Source organism: Pelodiscus sinensis, chromosome 7 (assembly GCF_049634645.1).
Source record: "Pelodiscus sinensis isolate JC-2024 chromosome 7, ASM4963464v1, whole genome shotgun sequence".
Lineage (NCBI taxonomy): Eukaryota > Metazoa > Chordata > Testudines > Trionychidae > Pelodiscus > Pelodiscus sinensis.
Genome location: NC_134717.1, coordinates 27,966,303 through 27,991,805, shown reverse-complemented (window position 1 = coordinate 27,991,805; position 25,503 = coordinate 27,966,303). Strand labels below are relative to the sequence as shown.

At 41.5% G+C, this 25,503-nt stretch overlaps 1 protein-coding gene across 35 annotated transcripts in view; it reads left to right on the top strand.

The window, feature by feature from the left end:
* NEB (nebulin) overlaps positions 1 to 25,503 on the top strand; it is a 194,429-nt gene that overhangs the window by 20,095 nt on the left and 148,831 nt on the right. For all 35 annotated transcript variants that reach the window (XM_075933364.1, XM_075933387.1, XM_075933388.1 and 32 more), the window contains 21 exons: positions 956 to 1,060; positions 1,863 to 1,970; positions 2,054 to 2,167; positions 2,968 to 3,165; positions 4,814 to 4,921; positions 6,280 to 6,378; positions 7,276 to 7,380; positions 7,482 to 7,589; positions 8,356 to 8,667; positions 8,761 to 8,967; positions 10,069 to 10,173; positions 10,533 to 10,640; positions 12,519 to 12,830; positions 13,186 to 13,392; positions 13,657 to 13,761; positions 16,309 to 16,416; positions 19,787 to 20,098; positions 21,054 to 21,260; positions 21,970 to 22,074; positions 22,227 to 22,334; positions 24,949 to 25,260. In XM_075933364.1, the coding sequence (XP_075789479.1) occupies positions 956 to 1,060; positions 1,863 to 1,970; positions 2,054 to 2,167; positions 2,968 to 3,165; positions 4,814 to 4,921; positions 6,280 to 6,378; positions 7,276 to 7,380; positions 7,482 to 7,589; positions 8,356 to 8,667; positions 8,761 to 8,967; positions 10,069 to 10,173; positions 10,533 to 10,640; positions 12,519 to 12,830; positions 13,186 to 13,392; positions 13,657 to 13,761; positions 16,309 to 16,416; positions 19,787 to 20,098; positions 21,054 to 21,260; positions 21,970 to 22,074; positions 22,227 to 22,334; positions 24,949 to 25,260 (3,453 nt within the window). The remainder of the gene's footprint in view (positions 1 to 955; positions 1,061 to 1,862; positions 1,971 to 2,053; positions 2,168 to 2,967; positions 3,166 to 4,813; positions 4,922 to 6,279; positions 6,379 to 7,275; positions 7,381 to 7,481; positions 7,590 to 8,355; positions 8,668 to 8,760; positions 8,968 to 10,068; positions 10,174 to 10,532; positions 10,641 to 12,518; positions 12,831 to 13,185; positions 13,393 to 13,656; positions 13,762 to 16,308; positions 16,417 to 19,786; positions 20,099 to 21,053; positions 21,261 to 21,969; positions 22,075 to 22,226; positions 22,335 to 24,948; positions 25,261 to 25,503) is intronic.

The following is a 25,503-nucleotide window of genomic DNA, read 5'->3' as shown; positions in this document are numbered from 1 at the left end:
GTAATGAATGTAAAATATTTTAACAACATTTCTATGACATCTCTTTGTGATGGCTGTGATATAGTAGATGCAGTGCTGGTAAAAGTAGCTACAATAATAAAATACAGACATGGCAGTATAAATGGAAAATCTACTGAAATCAGTGGAAAATGCCCATAATTTTGCTGTCTTTATTTTTGCAGCAGAGAGTTGTGGACACTTACTGACATAAATGTAATAGAATACTCATAAGATGACATTATACCAAATTAACTTTCTGCTTAAAATAAACGAGTGAATTTAGTGCTAGTAAGAGTAAAGAACTGGTTAGATCCAGACACCTTGAGGGCAAGCATTATGCAAGCTTCTATATTTATTTTTTGCCAATGCATCCCAATCCTGAAATGTAACACCTGTGCTGTTCTAATCCTGGATCTTGATTGAAGAAGTATTCCCAACTGAGTTGGGTTTTAGTGCATGGGCAGGAACCTAGATGAGATCATCAGCCTCATTTTCACTTGTGACTTAATTAAGATTGGAATCTCTTTCTCCACAGGGAAAGGCTAGTGCATTACCGTGTTTTCTACCTTCTTGCATCTCTACTTGATATGCAAAAATAAACCTCTGTGTCAAAAATGTTACAATTCTAAAGATACAGTATTAATTTGAACTGAACTGAATTTCTGATAGCAAATTTAGCCTCTTCAGACCTGAATAAAGATTCCTATTCTGAAAGAAAACATTCTCACTTATCTGTTTTTAGTGAGCCCAATAAAGACAGAGAGCTAGAGTGAGGTTATAGCTCAAAATGAGCAAAAAATAGGCAACACAGAATATTCTAAAACATCATGAAATTGGGTCTGAAACAAAAATGTACTCTCTTGCTTACTACTTGTATTAGCCAATGAGTATAACCTTTTATCTGCTGTCCTATGATCTGTACTTTTCTTATATGAATATTTCTGATTGTTTTTAGTTGAATTATAAAGCTAAACACGAAAGTGAGAAATTCAAATGCCACATACCACCAGATACTCCATTTTTCCTTCAGTCCAGAGTCAATGACTATAATCTGAGTGATGTAAGTATTAATGTAACACTATCTTGTAAATGATGCAACACATTCATAGCAAAGCACTTATACTTGCACCTGTAGTAAAAACTGAATTATTCTGATGACGAGGATAAACTCCAGATAACTAATAAATTCTCTTCTTCTGTCTCACACACATGAACACAGAATCATATAGTCATATAGGTATAGTTATAGGTAGTATGAATAGTAGTAATATAGTTAATATGTATAATTAAGAGTAGTATACTAGGTAAAATTGGAAAGAATGGTTTTGATTCTCATTTACATGAAATCCACTTTACATAACTATGTCACTTAGTATATGTGTTACTGTAGCACCTAGTAGAACCATTTGTGGATCAAGACCCCAATGAGCTGCACAAAATCAGAACAAAAAAGGTGGTCCCTGCCCCGAAGAGCTTACAATCTAAACATAAGACAAGAGGCAACAGATAGCTACAGACACAAGTAGGAAGAAACCAAAGTAAACAATGAGACCATGTTGGATAGTATAATAGGTAGGGGACAAAGTGCACCAGCTGCCTAAACATTCAGTATAAAATGAATGGCCTTAAAGTGGAAGTCAATTATCTTTATAACCACTTTTAGAATGGTATAACATGGTCTTTGTGTAAAAGAGAATTAAGCTTGAAAAGTTTGATATAATAAATTGAGTTTAAATTAATATTCTAAACAATCAACATGTTAATTAGTATAAAATATTGCCAGTAATTATTTTTATCCTCTAGTTGATGGATTAATATTTTATATCATATCTTACCTATTTCATTTATTTTCATGTCTGCAGAACTGTTACAAGTATGACTGGGAGAGGTCTAAAGCTAAGAAATTTGAAATCAAAGTTGATGCAATTCCACTTCTTGCAGCTAAAGCTAACACTAAAATTTCTAGTGATGTAAGTATGGAATATGAATGTAGCAACAGTCGTTCAGCTGTAAATGTGGAGCATAGTTTAATATATTTGTTCTCATTGTGCAGGTGGCATATAAGAAAGACTATGAACTAAGTAGAGGGAAAATGATTGGAGCCCTGAGCATTCATGACGATCCCAAGATGTTACATTCTGCAAAAGTGACCAAACAGCAAAGTGATGTAAGTCTCTTTATGATAATCTATTTTATCACAATTATTTATTTATATATATATACGGTGTGCTAGACTTCTACTAGACCTATAAGAGACCAAAGGCTTTACACTTATAGGCTGAGAAGAAAATGGAAATGCAGGTAGAGAAATGGCCCATCTCCTACCCTTCCCATACACCATCTATTTGTATCTTATGCAGAATCTTTATTCTGGATGCAGGGTTGTGATACCCCTACACTCAGGCACAGCTGATGGTCTCTGGTGCCTCCCCAATATATAGCATCCTTGAATCCTCAATATTCAGCCCAATTTACCATGAGTGAAATTTTATCCATAATGTGGTTTTGTTTGTGTAATAGACTAATAAAGTGTGTATCACATCCCTCTCTATTGGGAAATACATTATAAAGGATAACAGTCTACTACTGTTGCTAGCTAATGAAGAAGTTCCTTTAGCTCAGGTGGTAAAGATCTGCACTTTGGTGTTAGACACTCTTTGCTGAAATCTGCTGACAGTTGGTGGTGGGGGTCATAACATTTGCCAGTAGTTTCAAAATACAGTAGTTTCAAGTAACAGTAGTTTCAAAGTACAGATTAATGAAAGCAAATTATTATAGTTTCCTATCGAAGCATCTTCTTTAAAATATTGTGCCTTATTCTGTTTGTTTCTGATACATCTCATGGAATTAGCAGATATTGAACTTATTTAAAATATTTGAAGTTGCCAGGAAGCAACTTCCTTCTGAAAAGACTAACACTGTTTTCCATGTTAATCTAAAACATATTTATTGAATTCCTTTTCACAGCATGAGTACAAAAAGGACTATGAATTGTCAAAGAGCATATACACAGCTCCGCTGGATATGATCCCAATCACGCAGGCTAAGATATCTCAGGCTATTGCCAGCGGCATAGACTACAAGCATCTCCTACATAATTACTCTTATCCTCCTGATAGTATTAATGTGGAGCTTGCAAAGAAGGCCTACTCTCTGCAGAGTGATGTAAGTGGTCATGCTTCAGTAGGCATGGTATTACTGACCAGTTCTGTAAAGGTTCTTCTCCTGCAAACTGGGGTTATATGCGATTCAATACAAGTGAAGTCTGAGTGCAAAGCATGCTGGCACTTAGCGTAAGTGTTGAAAATACAAAGCCTTCTAATATATATGATATTGACTAACAGGATGTGTGCTATTACTGACCAGTTGGGTCAAAATAATTAATGTGGAGATGCTCCAGGCTACAGATACCATGTGTCAAAAGGACTGTCTTAGATATGCAGTGAAAATGATGTGCAATGATGTTTCACTAAACACTAGGCAGAAATCAGGGATGACCTGTAAGGCAGAGTGTGCAACTGCTAACTTAATTTTTCTCTCTCAATGGATTTTCAATAAACTGGTTGTGTATGAATTATGGAGTCATGATAGTTACTCTGCAGTTCAAGTTGCAATTTACTTTCCATTATAAACCTTTTGACCTAAGTCACACCCCCTAATCTAATGTCCTCAAAAAACAATTAGAAGTTGTCTTCTTCTGCAATGTTTATGATTGACTGCCATGGTTCAGGGCTAGCTTCAACTCTGACCCCTTCCTTCAGCTTTCTAAGTTAGCCCCCTCCAGGTCTTAGGAATAAAGCCTTCACCATTATTGTGGTGGAATTCCACAGTTCTCCCACTCATAGGCCAGGCTCCCAAGCCTCTGTGTACTATTAACCTGAGGGTGGGTGTGATGGCCATGCCCCCTCTGTGTCCTCACGCCTGCCAAGGGACACTTACGAGAAATGGGAAGAATTCTGACTCAGCTTTCTTTTAGTGCCAGATGTAAGACAGATGAGACCAGGGAGACTGTAAGCCGAAGAGCCCACAAAGGCTACTCTACCCAGACAGCAAATAATATCAGTCCCTGTCCCCCTTCCATCAGAAAGGAGCCAGTCACCTAGCCCTGCACCATGTGCACCATCCAATGGCCCAAATGCAGCATATAAGCCCCTCCTTTTTACAACCCTTCCTGGAGAAGGGGGAGGGAAGAGAAGCAGCAGCCCCGACATGCAAAGAATGGGCAGTTGTGAGAAAAAAGAGCAGGGTTCATACCACACTGCTTCAGCTGCTGTCTATTGAGTTCCCTCCCCCAACCTCAAAATGTGTTTCCCGTGCCTCTTGGTCCACCCAGCTAGGAAGAGGAGCTGTTCATTTATAAGCGTGGCTTTGGTTCTTATTACCATAGCAAAGAGTATTTGACCAGAATAAAAGATTACTTTTGCTTAGGGGATTGATATTTCCAACCATAATGATACTGTTGCAAAGATCTTTTGTGAATAGAATACAGTGAAGTCCCTTGAATGCATGCACCTGGCTCCCTTTAATGTTAACAGGAGCTATGTGAATTCAAGGAAGCACAGATATCTAACTTTTATCATGAGAGGAAGCAGCCTACCATGCTAATTGTGCATTAAGGAACTGGAGGCTTCTATGTTTTGTCTGGACATTCCCCTCTTTCTCCTTTCGCCTCCTAGACAATTCCAGTTTTGTTCATATAAAAATTAACATTTCAAGCTTCCTTACTATTGGCTCTGTTTGAGACATGGGTAATTCAGGCAAACAGAAGCTTCCTCTTTTCATTGAATACCTCATATCTCTTTGTCTCTTCCAGAATGAATATAAAGCTGACTACAATGATTGGATGAAAGGTTGTGGCTGGGTGCCATATGGGTCCATGGAAGCAGAGAAGGCAAAGAGAGCTTCAAACATTCTGAATGAGGTAAAGAAATGTAGTGTGATTAAATCAATTCCAATTGCAATAGAGAGTACACCAGAAAAATATTAAGGCAACAAAGCACTACTCTTCATGATATATATCATGCTGTTCCTTAACATGTGAAATACCCCCTAAACTAATCCGTGACTTTCACGGGGATTTCTTGCAGAATCAGTACAATGGATAAAAGAATTTTTGATACAAATGCTGATATTTGTCAATATTAAAACAGATATCCTGTTGGCTTCCTCCTACACAATATTTAAGTGTCCGTGTTCCTGAGAAGAGTTTGGGTCTAAAAGGAACCAAGAGTTCCTGTAGACAGAACATTGTTCCAGCTAGTTCTGAATATCACAGACATAAAGAGTGCCCAGCCCACTTCCCATAATTGTTTTGAACCAGCAAGAAAGAAAACAAGAGGCAAGACAAGATGATATTTTTTCTGATCTCTCTTGTGGTTTGAAAAGGCAGCTTATTAAAATTTGCTCATCTTTTAGTTCATAACCATCAGCAGCAGAGATTCATAGAGCTGCTATTATTTCATATATGATAGTTTGGAGTTATGATGAGTTGTAGCAAACAACATGAAACATAATGATGATTGGCTATCCCCTCACCAATGTGCATTCAGATTCATCCTGACTTCTGCTGATGTCATCTTTTAAGAATAAATTAGGCATGTCACGTGTTCCAATGGCAAGTATTTATATAATTCTATGACACCTGCAATGAAACTTTACCTCGCAGATGGCAAATTTGATGGTTTGGTCCAGGTTTGCAATTTATGAATATAGATGTTTTCTCTCTGTATGTCTTTCTCATTTCCACTTGTCTGTTTGCAGTCACCTTTGTCTCCAATAGAATGATGGGCAAATGACTAAGCTGAAAATAATGAACATAATCTTACCACTATCATTGTACCGTTGTTACCTCCCTAGGTAACACATTCTAGTACTTCACCACCTTCCTAGTGAAACAGTTGTTTCCTAATATCCAACCTAGATCTTCCCCACTGCAACTTGAGACCATTGCTCCTCATTCTGTCATCTGTCACTACTATGAACAGCTTCTCTCCATTCCCTTTGCAACCCCCCTTCAGGTAGTTGAAGGCTGCTATCATATCCCCTTTCAATCTTCTCTACTGTAGACTAAATAAGACCAAATTCTTCAGCCTCTCCTCATAAATCATGTGCTCCAGCATCCTAATCATTTTTGTTGTCCTCTGCTAGACTTTCTCAAACTGAATCAAATTGCATTGTTATCCTATGTTTACTTTTACAAATAGGTGCAATGGAAATAGATAAAAAGATATTCCTAGCCATCAAGGAAATGTAACATTTGATTTTTTATTTTCTGAACAGAAAAAATATCGCCAACATCCAGACACTATTAAATTTACCCAAATTGAAGACGAGCCTGTTATGGTACAGGCTAAAATCAACCAGGCCCAGAGGAGTGATGTAAGTTATGATATTTCAAGTGGACTGATATATATTAATACATAGAATTATAAAGTCAAATGCACCCATTCACTTAATCTCAAGGTGCTATCAGACAGGTCGTGCCCCTCCCTCCATTCATGTGAGTGTCCCCATATCCACTGCAGCACAATGTGTTCTGTAGCACAAGAGGCACATTCAGTCTGGGTGCAGGCAGGAGGAACTTAATTCAACTAATTGGTGTTTCTTCTGCCTACAACAGGACTAAATTTGACCATATAAGGATGTGCTCTGTGATACCTGCACACAAAGACGACCCTTTCTTGAGTACCTTTTATCTTAAGCAAAATACAGGACTATGTAGCACTTTAAAGACTAACAAGATGGTTTATTAGATGAGCTTTTGTGAGCCAGACCCACTTCCTCAGATCACGAAAGCTCATCATCTAATAAACCATCTTGTTAGTCTTTAAAGTGCTCCATAGTCCTGTATTTTGTTTCAGCTACACCAGACTAACACGGCTACATTTCTATCACTATTTTATCTTAAGGGCACTCATGAAATTATCCTCAAATGTACTTAGTAGAATTTACAGTGTTACTAAAAAATAACTTCAGTTGATTAACCGGATATTGTCAGTCCCTAAAATGGGTGTTTACAATAGGTTTGAGTATGTGTGCGCACATGTATGTATTATATTCTGAGTGAAATTCTGTCCCTGTTGATGTTGATGGGCATTTTGCCATTCACTTCAATGGGCCTAGGTTTTCGCCTTCTATATAACAGCATAGTACACATAAAAGTGCTGCTATTATTATGTAAGATGCTTAATTCAAGCTATATGACTCAGCATGTTTTTAGTATTTAAAATCTATAAGTATTTGACTGACAAACTTATTTTTTACATCCTCCTGCAGGTACTATATAAAGCCAAAGGTGAAGATATAATTCACAAGTATCACCTGCCTCCAGATATGCCCCAGTTTATCCAGGCGAAAGTAAATGCCTACAATATTAGTGATGTAAGTTTTCATTGGAGTAAGAGTGCTTGATTTAGCATACAATGTTAAGTACAGGTAATGGAAGCTTAGATTGTTATTTTAAAAGTGATATTTTCTTTCAGAACTTCTATAAAATGGACATGGAAGAATTAAAATCAAAAGGATATGACCTAAGAAATGATGCTATTTCTATCCGAGTTGCCAAGGCAGCTAGTCAGGCTGCCAGCAATGTAAGTACATCGCATTTCACGTAACTATTATTACATGCAGTGAAGATTTATTTTAAAATTGTTTGCATTACTATTACAACTGAGGGGTTGTTTTATTGAGGTGGGGTTTTATTAAATCCTTTTCTGGGTTATTTTTTGAATCCTTTTAATAGATCTGGAATCAGTTTTTAAATGTATTATGCTACTTAATTAATGTAGTTCAGTTACACATATGTATAAAAAACTCATTGAATAAATAAAACATCACTAACACTTTTGTAATCAACTGAGACAATGAGGTCTTGTGTCCTAGTCATAGGCCTATGTCCTAGGGACACGGGAGTGCTTATGTCTCTGTCAGTAATTTGGAGCCTGATCTTAAAACCATGGTAAGGCCCCCAAGTGCTGTTGGTAGGCTTTTGGAGCAGATTACTGGCATGTAACCTTGTGGAGGTCACTTAATATATCTTTGACATCCCTGCTCCTCCATGTGTAATGTTGGGATAAAAATGCCTTGGAAGGGTGTGTGTATGGAATGCGGGGTGGGGGAGGGAGACTTAGCTAATATTTTAATTAGCTAATATTTGTACAATAATGAAAATGTAAAGAGATATGGGTATTATGTTTATAAGTACTTTCACTGACAAACAATGACAGTGGTTGTAATTTAGTAGTTATAATTTCCCTAGAAACTTCATTTGTAAGAAATATGCATCATTGCTTCACAATTACATTTTAGGTTGTTCACTAAAGAAAGTGTGTTTTGTGTCTGACTGTGCTTTGACAGGTCCACTATAAAAAAGACTATGAACTTGCCAAGGGTAAACTTGTTGGCTTCCAAAGCCTCCAGGATGACCCCAAACTGGTTCACTACATGAAAATAGCCAAGCTCCAGTCTGAACGGGAATACAAGAAAGATTATGAGAAAACGAAAACGAAAACCAACATCCCATTAGATATGGTCAATGTTGTGGCCGCCAAACAGGCTCAAGACATTGCCAGCAATGTTAATTACAAGCAGCAGCTCCACAATTACGTTTACTTACCTGATGCGATGAACGTGAAACTCTCCAAAAACATGATGCAGATACAGAGTAATGTGAGTAACATACTTATTTCTATGGAATATGTCCAGAGGGATCAAGAAAAAGGCAAACTTAGCTATCTGACCTGTATGGTTACTTTTTTGTAGCATGCCTATAAAGAAGACTATGATAACTGGATGAAAGGCATTGGCTGGATTCCCATTGGTTCATTGGACGTAGAGAAAGCTAGAAAAGCAGGAGAAGCTTTGAATGAGAGGAAATATCGTCAGCACCCAGACACCATCAAATTTACCAGTGTGGTGGACTCTCCGGTTATGGTCCAAGCTAAACAGAATACACATCAACTCAATGATGTAAGTCTGGGGGAAAAGGAACATAACAAAACTAGGAAGTGTCTATGGAAGTATCTGTATGTATGTACTAGTTTAAGTTAAATAAACCATCACACTATTTCTTTGTAAGTTGTTATTACATCTGCGAAAAGGTATTTCCATACTAATGGGGAAAACAACGGGGATTTTCTGCAGTTTTGGTAGTTGTGAGCATATATACACATAAAACATCAACAAATGTGTATGATGGGTTTTGTACGGGGTAGCTCTGCTGAATTCAATGGATTTATTCCTAATTCCATTGAGTCATAGATTTTAAGGCCAAAATTACTGTTATGGTCATGTAGTTTGATCCACTGTACAAAATATGTCATAAAATCTCACCCGGCATTTTATACTGTGGTTATTGAGAACAGAATTGGCTAGTTCATCAGCTGATGTAAATCACTGTAACTCAAAAGGTGAAATCCCGGACTTGTTGAAGTCAATATTAAAATTTCTGGTGACTTCAATAGGGCTAGCATTTTATTGAAAAAAGTTATTTTAATCAGCTGAGGATCTGGTCTATATTTAACATTATACCACTGAAATTAATTAAAATATTTTTACAACTGCATGCTTAATATGTGCAGCTACAGATATGATAAGAAGTTTACAATGTACACTCTCAGACCTACTGACTCACAAGGAGTCTACTCCACATTTGCAAAGATATTTAGGCATTAATGCACCTAAGTCTCATTTTCAAAAGGGATTTAGACACTGCACATTTTTAAATTCCTATGACTGTTGATGGGATTTTGGTTTGTAAGTGGCTAAACCCTTTTTGAAAATGAGATTTAGGCTCCTAAACCAGTTAGACATTGCAAGGCTGAAGTGTGGCAACAGCTAACTACCTTTAAAAATTTGTGCCTCCTTCTATTATGATAAACTTATATTTGTAAACTAAATCTTGTAAAGCTTGTAAAACCAGAGCTTGTGCATGAAAGTGCAGACACTGATTTTATGAGGTAGGTGGCATCATATGTCTGAGAGACCAACCTTGAGCCCTCAGTTATACACAGTGATCTGGGGCTCATTGTGCTTGGAAAGAAGTGATTAACCATGTCACGTGTTTTGCAGAGGTTATACAAATCTTCAGGAGAGGAATTCAAACATAAATACACAATGACACCGGATGTCCCACAGTTTATCCAGGCTAGGTACAATGCAGCCAACATCAGTGATGTAAGTGATTTCTTCAAGGATATGACTAAGTTGCATGTTGTTAATGAAATAAGTAATGATGAGTGCTGCACGTTACATAATATGTCCAAATAATGACACCATGTAAGCAAATCATATGGGTTAGGGTTGATGTGTAGATACAGGTCTACATAATCAAATTATAACAAAATAATTGCTGTCATCATTATCTTAGCATTTGAATGGGCAAACCAACACAGTTTATTTGATGTGGCCGTACTCTGATAAACAATGAATGAGATGCATGTTACCACTACCTCATCCAGATCCTGCAATAGCTACTTTAGTTCAGCTCACATGTAACCATTTGAACTGAATAATTTTGGAATTTTCTTTTCTAGGCATATTATAAACAAGATTATCATGATTTGATAGCCAAGGGGCCCAGCGTGTTTGGTGATGCTATTCCATTTACTCTAGCGAAAACCTCAAGAAACATTGCTAGTGATGTAAGTATCAGCTCCAGGTGCATTTTGTGTCATTTCTCAATAAAAATTGTATTGGATAGGCCAGATTGTGAGCCCCTAACAGTCTCTTTGGAGTCACGAGGGTGAATAACAGATTCTGAATGTTCTAAATGTTAATTTAAGTAATAAATTCTCTAATAGAATATTTACATTCTAATGCTCAGCTGGAGTAATTGAAAATAACTCTGCTGAGTTCAGGGGAGTTATGTCCACTTACACTGAGACTCTGGCTTTTAGAATTTAATGCTTGTTAAAAAGTCTTATAAAAATATTCTAATCTAGTTTTCTTAACAAAACCACTAATGAGGCCTCTTTAGAGTAAGCAGATTGCCCTTTACCTGCTCTGATTTGAGATAGATACACTGTGATCTTAACTAGCTTTGTAAGTTGGCTCTGATCCTGCATCTTTGTGACATTTTTTCCTTATCCTCTTTCAGAAGTTGCTAGCCTCTTCTGGCAGACACGCTATATATTGAGCCTCATTGTTTGGTCATCGTTTCCCCCAGGGTTTTGTGTCATTCTGTTTCCACTTTCTCTGTGTGGGCAGTGAGAGACTGCCTTCCAGCAGGATCCTCTTTCCCTTCCACGATGGTGGATTGCCAGCATTACTCTATGGAAAGGATTTGAGAAGGCTGCCAATAAAACTGATTGTTCTAGTAGCAAATGGGAAGAAGCCTATTTTATTTTAAACTCTTCAGCTACGTCTACACTGGCACCCTTTTCCGGAAATGCTTAAAACGGAACAATTTTCCGTTATAAGTATTTCCGGAAAAGCGCGTCTACATTGGCAGGATGCTTTTCTGGAAAAGCACTTTTTCCAGAAAAGCGTCTGTGCCAATGTAGACGCGCTTTTCCGCAAAAGAGCCCCGATCGTCATTTTCACGATCGGGGCTTTTTTGCGGAAAAGACTACTGTGCTGTCTACACTGGCCCTTTTCCGGAACAGTTTTTCTGGAAAAGGACTTTTGCCTGAACGGGAGCAGCATAGTTTTTCCAGAAAAACAATGACGATTTTACATTAGATCATCATTGCTTTTCCAGAAAAGCAAGCGGCCAGTGTAGACAGCTCACAGCTTATTCCGGAAAAGCGGCTGCTTTTCCAGAATAAGTGGCCCAGTGTAGACACAGCCCTCTGCTTTATGTAAACAGAAGCTGCTGTAGTGTCTGTTTTATTTCATTTGTTATAGATGGCTATAACACTGTTAAGCAGCATAATCTGCCTATGGTAAATTGCTAGATAGCCTATTGCATGAACACTACAGTGGCATGATACACTCCATTCTGGGACACATTTTGCCATAGAGTGGAGGGGTAACCGATGCAATGCAAGGCTCAGTAGGCTTTATTGGGCTAGTCTAGTTAAATCACCAGCGGAGTGCTGACCAGTTATATTTGGTTCATTTGCCATAACTAAACAGTTGATTGACCAGTTGCTGGTAATTATTCTAATATTACTCATGTGCCTTGTTAACATGGGACTTCCTTCGGAAATTTCTATTCACTGCGCACTCTCTGGTGCAGCTCCACCAGAGATGGAAGTGCTAGTGTTGGCAGAGCTCCAACATTCACCAGAGCATCATGTAAAATCTCTTCTGTACAGAGTTGGGTTCTCGTGCCCTGTTTATACTAGTGCACACACCACTATTTGCTGCTCTGGTAATAGGGCAATATTAGGAGATTTCCAAAAAAGTTTAGTATATGTACGGACACTGGGCATTCTGTTGGGATGGCTGACCCATCTGAACTCTTTGTAGCTCCTCCAGTACCTTAACTCTAGCTATCAATATACGTACCCAATAGATATGCATACTATATTTACCAATCTCTCTCTCCTTTCCTCCCTCCCTCTCTCTCTCTCCAGTATAAATATAAAGAAGCTTATGAAAAGGCAAAAGGAAAACATGTTGGTTTCCGAAGTGTGCGTGATGATCCCAAACTTGTCCATTATATGAATGTGGCCAAGATGCAGTCTGAGCGTGAGTACAAGAAGGACTATGAGATGACCAAGACCAATTATCATACACCTGCTGATATGGTCAGTATCCATGCAGCTAAACAGTCTCAAGACATAGCCTCCAATACCAACTACAAACATCTGATCCACCACTATACCTATCTGCCAGATGCCATGAATGTTGAACTTACAAAGAATATGATGAATATTCAAAGTGATGTAAGTACTTCAACTTCAACATTGTAGCTTGAATGATTTAAGAATAGGTGGGACTGTAAAAGTTTTCACAAGGGGGAAGAGAGAAGGAACTCAGTAACTTATTAATAGAGAGTCTACTAAATGTATGAAACAAGGCATGTAGAGCACCCTGGGCAAAATTATGAAATTATAGGAAAGTGTGAAGGAAAGAGTGAAGCAAAGATTTATGTTTCTCCAATAAGAAACTATAAATATTCCTGTCAAATGCAGACCATACTGACTAAGTTATATGATTATCACTTTGAACAAGAAGGAATACTATTCATTGTGAATGTCTTTGCAGTCTTTGACCAATTTAGGATTGCTCTTTTTTCAGAACTTGTACAAACAAGATTACAACAGCTGGCTCAAGGGTATTGGATGGAGCCCTCTGGGATCTCTGGATGTTGAAAAGGTTAAAAAAGCTGGAGAGGCATTAAATGAAAAGAAATATCGCCAGCCCCCAGGGAACTTTAAGTTCACAAGTCTACCAGACTCAATGCCAATGACTTTGGCTCAGCACAATACAAAGCAACTGAGTGAGGTGAGCAGTTTCTTAACATACTATTATGGACAGGACAGAATTTGTCAGTTGTATATTTTCCAGATTCATTGTCTGATAACATTGTTATTTTATGCATGTTTTGAAATACCAAGACTCAACTTCTATCTAGTAGACCTTTGCATTTCAAAAGCTATACATGTATTAAAACTGCTGTTTGTTGGTAAGTATTACATGTTGCTACTTGTATATGATTAAGCTGCTGTGACTGCCTTGTATCTCATTATGTATTAATTTCTTCCTTAGATAAATTATAAGCAGGAGGGTGAGAAACTAAAACACAAATACACTCTGGACCCTGATGTTCCTCAGTTTATTCAAGCCAAGGTCAATGCCATGAACATGAGTGATGTGAGTATTTGACTATATATTATTCAACTATTAAAGAGTGTTAGTACTCTGTTTTTGATTCATTTTGGCATATTTATGGTGTTAAATTTGAATATTGAAAATGGGTGAGACTAGAGTTCTGAAAAGCTCTTGCAAGCATGCATCTGCTGTGTGCTTTAAGTGCCTTGTTGAATACAGGTAGATTAGCATCTTCTAAGATGAGGTCTAAATGACCAGTGAGAATTAGTAAGAAACTCCTAATATCATTAATATACAGATTCAGTTTGGTGTGGAGTTTGAAATTCTTTCTTTGCTTTACTTAGGGGAGGGATGGTAGTTCAATCTCCAGTCCTAGTCAATCCTTAGACGTAATGTTTATGCATAGCTCTGTGTTTCTAAGCTATTACTATAAGGTTCTCTGCTGAGACTGCCTGCAAAGGAAAGATGGAGACCTTTTATAGCAATTATAATGAATTTGTCCTCTAGGAACTGGCCAGAGATCACTGATTATTTTTTATATACAGGCAGTCCCCGGGTTACGTACAAGATAGGGAGTGTAGGTTTATTCTTAAGTTTAATCTGTATGTAAGTCGAAACTGGCGTCCAGATTCAGCCGTTGCTGAAACTGATCAGTTTCAACAGCGGCTGAATCTGGACGCCAGTTCTGACTTACATACAGATTCAACTTAAGAACCCCAGGCATCCCCAAGTCAGCTGCTGCTGAAACTGATCAGCGGCTGATTCCAGGAAGCCCGGGGCAGGAGCTTCCTGTAGTCAGCCACTGGTCAGTTTCAGCAGCGGCTGACTTGGGGACGCCTGGGGCAGAGCAGCTGGGGTGCTGCTGGGTTGGTCCAGTAGCGCCGCCGCTCCTCGGCGCTACTGAACCAACCCAGCAGCACCCAAGCTGCTCTGCCCCAGGCGCCCTGATTCAGCCGCTGCTGAATCTGACCAGCAGTGGCTAAATCAGGACGCCTGGGGCAGAACAGCTGGGGTGCTGCCCGGTTGGTCCAGTAGCGCCCAGAGCGGCGCTACGGGACCAACTGGCAGCGCCCCAGCTGCTGTACCATAGGTGTCCGGAGCAAAGCCACGGAGCACGGGGGCAGCGGGACAGCCTAGACGCGCCGTGGCTGTCCTGCTGCCCTCGGGCTCCGTGGCTTTGCTCTGCTTTGTCGTCCGTCCCCTTGGTCTGCAGACCAGGGGGACGGGGAGCAAAGCGGCGGAACACGCGGGCAGCGGACAGCCCAGACGCGTCTGGGCTGTCAGCTGATTGCGCGCTCCGCGGCTTGGCTCTGCTTTGCCCCCCCCCCCCGGTCTGCAGACCAGGGGGGGGGGGGCAAAGCAGAGCCAAGGAGAGCCAAGCCGCAGAGTGCGCGATCAGCTGACAGCCCAGAAGCGTCTGGGCTGTCAGCTGGCCGGGCGCTCCGCGGCTTGGCTCCGCGGCTTGGCTCTGCTTCCCCCCCCCCCCCCCATCCCCCTGGTCTGCAGACCAGGGGGACGGGGGGGGGCAAAGCAGAGCCAAGCAGAGCCAAGCCGCGGAGCGCGCGATCAGCTGACAGCCCAGACGCTCTGCAGACCAGGGGGACGGGGGGGGGGGGGGGGGGGCAAAGCACAGCCAAGCCTCGGAGCGCGTGGGCAGCGGACAGCCCTGTCCGCTGCCCACGTGTTCCGCCACTTTGCTTCCTCTCCCTGGTCTGCTGGAGACCAGGGAGAGGAACAGCCCCGTTCGTAACTGCGGATCCGACATAAGTCGGATCCGCGTAACTCGGGGACTGCCTGTATTCCAATAGATAACCATCAAGTATTAGTCGTTTTGAACCACTGCCAATCTGGTGTCAGGGTGCACATCAGCAACTGAGAGATATTTTGTTAACAACCCCATGAACCAATCACTCTCCTGCTTTCTGTTCACTTAAAAGCATAGCACCTAACCCTGAAGCCTTTACTTAGGCAAATTTTCCATTGATTCAGTGAAGTCAAAAGGGCTTTTGAGTAAGAGCTTTCCCTAGAGCTATTTTTTGGTTCAGTGGCTGAACTAAAAAAATCTGGGTTGAAAATTGGTACATTTCAAACCAATTCCCTCTTCAACTTTCAGACTGAATGAAATGCTTCAAATGTCATTTTGAATTGATGTTTCATTTTGAAAATGTCACTGAAGTGAAATGTTGAAATTATGTTTTTTTAAATGTTAGACAGATATATTTCAACATTTCTACACAATAATCCATTCTTTTTCAGTGGAAATTATTTGCCAAATTTGTCCTAGATTTGTGAATAGTTTTGATGGTCCCCCAAAATGTATTTTGGGTCAAATTTACTATTTAAAGAAAAATGTTGCATAGTTCTAGCCCTCATTAAGTATCACTGTTAAGGCCATTTTCCTAGAAATTGACAAAAATGCTAATCGAGAAAATAAGACAGTTTAACTACGCTGATTTGAAGTGACTGCCTAAAAACACTCTATTATCCTTGTAGTAAGTTTAAGCAGACCTAAAAATGTTATAGTTTACTGTAATATTAATATTAACAACTCATAATAATAAAAAATGTTGGTTCATGTTTTTCTTTAAGGCTTATTACAAAGCAGACTGGAAAAAAACACTTGCCAAAGGGTATGATCTGAAACCAGATTCCATCTCTGTAATTGCTGCTAAAGCTTCCCAAAACATTGCCAGTGCTGTAAGTATAATTTGGATAGAAATTGGAAGTTCTACTTTATTGTAGCTTTCTGCAGCATATAATGCTATCGTCTGGACCAGTGGTGAGCAACCTGCTGCCTGTGGGCTGCATGCAGCCCATCAGGATTCAATGTGTAGCCCATGAGACATTTTGTTTACTGTTGCCCATGTACAGAGTTGCCAGATTTGGCTGGTTTCCATTTGCATAGTTTTTACTCAAGTGACATGCGTGTAAAGAAAAAGCACATAAAGTGAGGTGTGTGCTGAGTCCACACACACAGCGTGGGCTGAGAGAGTCCAAAGCATTGCTATGATTCAGTTGGCACACTCCACAAATTCTACGTATGCAAGTGCAATTAGCAAACCTGTCCTATCTGGAAAGACCATCTTGGTTATGACAATCTTGTGGCCCACTGTTGTGGAGGAGGGCCACTCATGCAGCCTACTCAGTAGCCTAGGTTGCCCATCACAGGTCTGACCACTTTTGTGATACTACACAATTATTAACTGATATGGATTTCCATAGAGACTTCAGAAAAAGCCTGAATACAGTCATCTTGATGATCTGAACCCTGGTTAGCTGGATGTCTTGGTGTATTAATATGCATGACCAAAGGACTGAATGAAGTGCTGGTCCTGCCAAATTCCTTCTTCTTATATAGTTTAGTTGTGCAGTGTTGCTAAGAAATGTAATTCCAGTCCTGCGTCACTCCTTAACTCCTCAGGAATCATTTTAATTTAAATGGAGTATGTGGGCCCAAAGAATTTAAGTGGTTAACAGGACCTTTACACTGATCAATAGTAAAGACTTTTAACAAGGTTTGGTACACAGAGACTTCAGCTTGCATAGTACCATGGCAAGAACAACATTAAAAATTGCATTAACCCTTTATTAAAGAATCTTAAAAGACAGAAGGAAAAACAATGCAAGTATTTGAAATGTAAAGTAATAAGTAAGGCTTTAATTTTAACAATATTTCTTGTTTCCTTTGGCTGTAGATAGCTTTTGGAAGGGGAAAAAAACCTTGTCTAAGAGTTTCTTAGATGGTAATAAAGACAACAGTAACTGTCCTTTGGGGAGAAAAAATATAGTTGAGAAGGACTGGAGCAGTCGTTCTTTAAAGTCTGATCCCATTTCCTAGAAAACAAAATCGGACAACACATATGGGTAAAGAAGAGAAGGAAAGATAGAAAATACAGCTTCTGTGTCTGACTTCCTCACTGATGAAAAACACAGGAACGTCAGCCCCTCTGAGCCCTGGCAAACTTATACCAGCATCAGGAATTTAGGAATTGCTGTTAAAAACTCCTTTTTGGTCACAGGTTTTCAAAAGTATTGCAGAATATGTAGTTTTGGATGTCTAAGCTGGATTCTGATTACACAGAAGGAGAGGGATCAGAAAGAGAAGCAATAAAGGGTACATTTAAACCAAGGATGGGCAAGATACAGCCCACAGGCCAGGTGTGGCACACCAAGCCTTTAAATCCTGCCTGTGTTCTGCCCAGCCTGGACTGTCAGGCCCAGAGCAGCCCTAAGCTGCTCAGAACAACTGGCTGCTCCATGTACCTCTCTGCTCTGCATACTGGGGAGCAGGGGAGGCTTTATGTGCTGCCACTGCCAATGCCAATGGGAGTGGAGAGAATGTGCTGGGGGAGGGCACATGGGAACGTGCTGGCGAGCGTCCCACCTCCCCTGGAGCATGGCACGAAGGCACATGGAGCAGCCAGCCGCTTTCAGTAGCCTGGGGCTTTGGCGGGCAGGGAGCCTGCCTGAGGATCCCGCTGGACTGCAGGCCAGGAGCTGCCTAGTTAAGTGCCTCCCAGCCAGAGCCTGCCTCTGCCCTCTCCACACACCCCATCTCCCTGCCCCAGGTCACCACCCAAACCCTCTGCACTCCCCTCCCCCGCTCCAGGACACTTCTTCCCCCCAAAGCCTGGACTCCCTCCTGCACCCATTCCATAGGCCAGAATCTTCTCCTGAACCCATAACCCTTCCTGGACCCTGCACCCCAATCCTCTGCCCCAAGCTCCCTTCTGCACCCAGCCCTCTGTCCCAGACCCTGCAACCCCTCAATAGACATGTGTGGTCCTTGACCACTTATCAAAATCTTGAAGCAGGCCCCCCTCAAAAATTATTGTCCACCCGATTTATACCATGTGATGCAGTAGGCAGTAGTGGGTCTCGGAGTAGCAGTGTAGATGTGGCCGGACTGGAGCTTCAGCTCAGAAGCTCACCCTCCTTCAAGGCTCCTGAGCCTATGCTCCAACCTGTGGTGGCACCGCTATATTAGTGCCATCATGAGCCCCACAAGAGCTAGCCTATCAACTCAGGCTCTGAGACTTGCTGCTGTGGACTGTATAAAAGAACCTGAAGTGGGGAAGGAAAAGAATACACCGGAGGGAGTGTATGCATGTGATGCGATCTCACATCCCAGGTAGTGGCTAGGATTCAGCTGGAGCTGGTATATGTGGCAATATCATCTGGGTTCCTCTCTGGCCTAGTCAGGCCAGGACATCCTTTGGGATTAGGATGAAGTGCTGGGGCCCCAGCCGACAGTGGAGATGGCATCCACAACAGTGAAGCTTGCTCCAGAAGCAATTGGCAGAATGCTATTTTTTCTGCTAAAGATTCCTCAACACTTTTCTTTTAAGACCCTCAGGATGGAGTACTGGTTGGGAGTAGTCCATCCTCTCCTTATTTTGTCCACCAATAAACCTAATTTCTGTTAAACCAATTGTGAATAGTTGATTTCTGGCCCTCTTCTCCTCTTGTTAACCCACCGTAATCTTAATATAGACCTTGAGCTGTATCAATAAAATACTTTTTATTTAAATGAATTCAGTTTTTCTGAAACTGGAAAAATATGATTTCAGGCTGACTGGAAAAATATGATTTTCATAACTTTCAGCAAATAGAGAAGTAAAAAACTTTTGATTTAATTGTTTGAATTAAAAAAAATGAAATTGAAGGAAATTTCATATAGAAAGTTGTTTAGAAATTAAACATATGTTTTATTCCGTCATTTTTGTGAATTTGGGTAGGGTGTAAGAGAGGAAAGTTTGATGCACACAGTTGGGCAAAACCTATGTTTTGGTGTCACTGAATCTGCTTTTCACTGAAAAGTTTTGATGAAAAAATTTCTTCCAGGCCTACTGTCTATATCTGCAGTATACGTACAACCAGTCTGCGGACTGAAAGCCAACAGTCCTCTTCCCCATGACCTAATTAATCAGTTGATGTCTGCAAAATAATGTCAAGATGTACATTATGAGCTATAATTATATCAATATTGAATTTCAAAGTATTAAACAGATCATAAACGTGTCTTCATTTTCCAAAGGCAATAAGGTTTTGTTCTGTTTTTCTCCAGTACAAGTACAAGGAATCCTATGAGAAAGAAAAAGGCAAACACGTTGGATTCCGTAGCCTGCAGGATGATCCTAAACTGGTTCACTATATGAATGTGGCCAAAATGCAGTCAGAACGCGAGTACAAGAAGGGTTATGAGAGCAGCAAGACAAAGTACCATACGCCACTAGATATGTTCAGTGTGACAGCTGCTAAGAAAGCCCAGGAAGTTGTTACAAATACCAACTACAAACAGCTACTACACAACTACACACTTTTGCCTGATGCTATGAATGTGCAACTATCAAGAAACATGATGCAGATTCAGAGTGATGTATGTAATGTTTAGTTATCTTACCTTTATTTCACTGTAACTATGTTGCCAAAAAGTTGATAGTCAAGGCAGACTAAGGCAGGATGGAATAAACAGGTGTTCATTTTGGGGCCCTACATTTTTGAGAGAGTTATAGTGATTATATATAGTGGATGCCAAGATACTCCTTCAGCAAACACCCCCCAGGTCTAAATATTAAATACTTCCCAGCAAAGGAACCTATTTTCTGATCATAAGTACATTTTTGGGGATGGTTATTACTTCCTAATTGTATTGTAATATTACTGTTTATTATTTGAATAGTGGCAGCACCTAAGATTTATCTATAAAACTGGATATAATACTGTTGTATAGTTTAGAGTCCTAGTTTTTGTTTCCTTCCTTCCCTCTCATTCCTCAACGCCTCATAGAGATTTCATAAATAGAACACTGGATGGATTTCTTCTGATGTGCCTCATCTCCGTTACTCCCTGCTGAAATACATAAAATACCGTTTTTCTTCGCATCCTCTTACTTCATGTTATTTTAGGGCAGATCCTGAAGTCCACTAAAGATGATGAAAAATTTGCCTGAGCAATGATTTTTATTATCAGGCCCTAAAGAAGAAATTGATGAAAAGATAGAATTGCCGAGAGCAAATTAAGTACAAATATCAACAAGATATTTATTTAAGAATTAATTATGCTTCTTTTTCAATTTTCCAACTTTCTCACATTTTGCCCTTGAATGTGTGTGGTTAGCTTCCAGTGGGTGATCTGCACATGAATCGGATCCGTGTAACTCGGGGACTGCCTGTATATCCTATGCTTTTGAAAAACATGAGTGAGCACTGATCATCTTTACTCATATTTTTCTTTCAACAATGACCAAGAAAAATATAAAGGCTTTACTTCTTCTTGTGTGTGGAAATTCTGATTTCTCTTACTTCCTTTAACTTTTCTGTTTTTTTTTAAAGACTCTTTACAAAACAGACTTCAATAACTGGCTAAAAGGAGTTGGTTGGCTACCAGCTCAGTCTTTGGATGTGGAGAAGGCCAAGAAGGCTACAGAGATTCTCAGTGAAACGAAATATCGCCAGCACCCAGATAAGCTAAAATATTCCATTACAACTGATGCAATGGAGCAGGTGCTGGCTAAACAGAATGCCCAGATCATGAATAAGGTGAGAATTTGCTCAGGGGGACCTGGGTTTCAATATTAATGCCTCAGTCTTGCAAAGTGAAACACACTGAAGTCACTGGGGTTCAATATAGGTGCATGGATCTGCCTGGATGTATCACTTGGTAAGACTGGAGCCTAAGCAGCATAATAAAATATGTACTGCAATTTGCAGTAAGAGCAAGATTATAGTTCTGTGTTTTGTTTGAATGAATGAGTGTCTCCTCCCCATATGTACAGACTGCAAGCAACTGTCACTTTCTTTTGTGTGGGAAATAGCATTAGTAGTGAATGAACTGCAAAAGCGTTGGAATTCTGATTCACTTTGGATAAGCATACCCTGAAATGAGTCTTCTTCTCTGAAGCTCATCCACAGCAAGTAGGGACACAATCACATCACCCTGCCAACTGGATTATGAATAGGTAGCTGAGCACACAGAATATGGGAAAACAACAGGCACATTGAAAATCTCCAGTTACAGTTTGTTGACTATGATGATGTAATTTGCATAATTTATGGTAAGAAGTGCAAAAGAAAGATGAGGAAAATTGTCACTGCACTATAGTTAGTTTTTTGTAAAGGTTGTTAAACTTATGAAGTTTTGTGTTGCAGAAACTTATTTAGCTCACATGAGTAAAAGAAAAATAATCTTTTGTTTTATAATGAATTGCAATGCCTTTTTTGATTGTTAAATATCACTTTGTAATTGCAGAGGCTCTACACTGATAAATGGAACAAAGAGAAGACAAGCATTCATGTTATGCCAGACACTCCAGAAATTCTGCAGTCAAGAGTGAACCAGATCACCATGAGTGATGTAAGCTAACATTATCCTGCTTAGTGTCCGTTAAAAAGTCTCTCCTAAAGCGGTGCCTTTTATAGATCTCATTTTACAATATTCAGATGCAAGGTTATTAACATTTCCATCTTTATAACAAAAACTTTGTGACATTTTCTGTGTTGTATTAGAAATTATACAGGGCTGGCTGGGAGGAAGAGAAGAAGAAGGGTTATGACATGCGATCGAATGCTATCCCAATAATGGCAGCCAAAGCCTCCAGAGACATCGCAAGTGACGTAAGTTCTCCTTTGAGATTGCACTTAGGTAAAATTACCATAGCAGCATAACGTAAGAGGAATTCAGGCTGCTTCACCTCTAAAACAAAAGAAATTTGGGCTGGTTCCAACCATAAAGGATATCTATTTCTCCATTGGCTTTTGAAGCCTCGTGGACAATCTAGGTTTGAATTACATGCTTGTTGTGGTAAAGCTTGGAACAGTTCTTGATCTGAATATTTATTTCATAAGCCTCCAGTGCCGTGGTCACCAACAGGTCGATCGCGAGCTACTGGTCGATCTCGAGGCCTCGACCAGTAGCTCGCGAGGCGTCCTGTCCGCCCCGCCCCCATTTCCCTCCCACCCCCCAGAAGCCCCACTACTTATCTCAAGAGGTAGTGTCGGCTTCAGAAGTCCCGTGGCTTAGCGCCACTTCCGGCAATGCCAGAAGTGCGCTAGCTGCTCTGCTGGACCCCTGCACCACACAGGAGGGTGAGTCAGCCCTGCGGGAGGCGCGCAGAGGGTTTCCGGCAGGCGCGGGGGGTTGGCCCCGGGGCAGGTGTTCGCGCGGGGCTTCCCGGCGTGGGGGGCGGGGCGGTTGGCCCCATGGGCAGGCGCGCGCGGGGCTTCCCTGCATGGGGGGGGGCTGGTGCTGGCCACGACTTCCCTGCGCGGTGGGAGGGTCGGCTCCCTGGGCAGGCGCGCACATGGGGGGCTTCCCTTCAGGGGAGGGGAGGGCTGCCCCTGGGCAGGCACGCGCGGGGCTTCCCTGTGCGGGGGGGGGTCGGCCCCAGGGCAGGCGCACACGCGGGGCTTCCCTGTGCGGGGGGGAGGAAGGGGTGGGCCCCGGGGCAGGTGCACGCTGGTTTCCTGGGGGGGGGGGGAGTATGCTGGGAGGAAGGAGATGCAGGGGACTCTCTGCGTCCACTGGCACCCCACTCCCCAGCCCCCTCTCCCGAGTCACAGAACGCTGTCCCCACTCCTGTCCTCAGCTACAGAACTTGGTCCCCATTCCTGTCCCCACTCCCCGAACTCTGTTCCCACTCTCCTGTCCCCAGCTACAGAACTCTGTCCCTATTTCCGACCCCACTCCCCGAACTCTGTCCCCACTGGCACTCTGTCTCCTGCTGCAGAACCCTGTCCCCACTAGCACCCTGTCCTCTGCCCTCCCAGCACCCTGTTCCCTCTCCCCTGCCCCCAGCCACAGTACTCTGTCCCCACAAAATGTATAATTATAAATGCTTCATTTTAGACTTAAATAGCATGAATAAAAAACAGACCATTTATTTCATAACTATAAACATGTGATTTTAATTGTATGTATCGCATAATTTAAAAATAAACTGTTGATCAGAGTGTGTAAGTGTGGGCTGGGGATAGCAAGTGATGGCCAGGAAGAGAATATAGAGGGCAGGGCTTCAAGGAAGGGGCGGAGCTTCAAGGAAGGGGCGGTGCGGTAGATCTTCGCCTGTTCTGAGATTTAAAAAGTGATCATGGGTGTAAAAAGGTTGGAGACCACTGCTCCAGTGGGTCCTCTGAGATCTGTGTGTTCTATATCCCTTGCTCCTTGTTGGCTTGATCCTGCTAAGTGATGAGCACCATAATGCTATGAATTTAACGGATTACCAATCTGCTTAAACATGTGCTTAAGTGATTGTCAGGATGGGCAATATTTTTAATGGGGGGGGGCACTCCAAAATCTTGGTAAGTGGTCAAGGCCCGCCCTTCTGTGGAGGGGACGCAGGGTCTGGGACAGCAAGTGGTGGGTAGAAGGGAGTTTGGGATAGAGGACTGGGGTGCAGGAGGGAGTATGGGCTCTGAGAGAGAGTTTGGATTATGATCTGGGTCAGGGAAATGGGATGCAGGGTCAGGGAAGGGTATGTGTGTAGGAAAGCATTCTGGCTTGAGGGAAGGGTGTGGAGGTGAGTGTAGAGTCTGGTAGGGAGTTGTGACCTGGAGGAGGTGAGGAGAGGGGATATAGAGGGTTTGGGTGGTGGCTTGGTGCAGATAGTTTGGGGGGGGGGGGAAGAGTTGGGATGCCAGAGGCAGGCTCTCGCTGGGAGGCACCTACCTAGGTAGCACCCAGCCAGCAGCTCTGCAGGAACCTGAGCATCCCTGCCCATGTGCTGAGTGGGCTGCTCCATGTTGCTCTGCTCCAGCACAGAGATGGAAGGAGGGAGCAAGGGGTGTGTGAGGAGGCTTAATTCGCTGCCCCTGCCTTCAGCAAAATTTCTCATCTCCTGGTTGGCTGGAAACCGGCCAATGGGAGTTGAGGGATTTTGCTAGGGGGCAGGGACAGTATGCAAAGCTTTCTCCTACTTGTCCAGACTGCGTAGCAATTAACCTACTCTTTAGAGCAGCTGCAGCTGCAGCTGCAGCTGCTCTTTAGTAAGGGTGTGGGAGAGACGGCTTTGGGCCAGATCTGGTTGCTTAGTGGGCTGGATCCAGCCCACTAGCCACCTCTTGCCCACCCCTGGCTTAGGTGGACCAGGGCCAGAGTGTACAAAACTTTACAGGATGAACCCTCTCTATTGGGACAAACTGAATGTTTAATACCTTTAAAAATAAAATGTGTTCTTAGTAATATATTCTTCTGTACTGAGTGTACTCTGATATGTTTGTTTTCTGCTTGCAGTACAAATACAAACTAGCCTATGAACAGGCAAAAGGAAAGCACATTGGGTTCCGTAGCCTTGAAGATGATCCTAAGCTGGTGCACTTCATGAAGGTTGCGAAGATGCAGTCTGATCGTGAATACAAAAAGGACTATGAGAAGTCAAAGACAAGATTCCATACCCCAGCTGATATGTTCAGTGTAGTGGCAGCTAAGAAAGCACAGGAAGTGGCTACCAATACAAACTACAAACATTTGATCCACCATTACAATGTTTTGCCCGATGCTATGAATCTTGAATTAGCCAAAAACATGATGCAGATACAGAGTAATGTAAGTGGAAGACTCTACAAAATTTTTGTAACCAATTGAGTGATAATTGAGTTTATGAATAAATACCGTAGATTAAATCTTAGTGTGTTATGTGCAAACTAGTGCAGGCTGGCAATAATATGCACTTTGCATTTCTTAGAGTATTCTGAACTATTAAACTAGTTTATAAGGAATTTAGATATCATCTTTCAAGTAACAAAAGGAAGACAAGTTTGCCCACTTTGTTCATAAGCTTGTCACTTG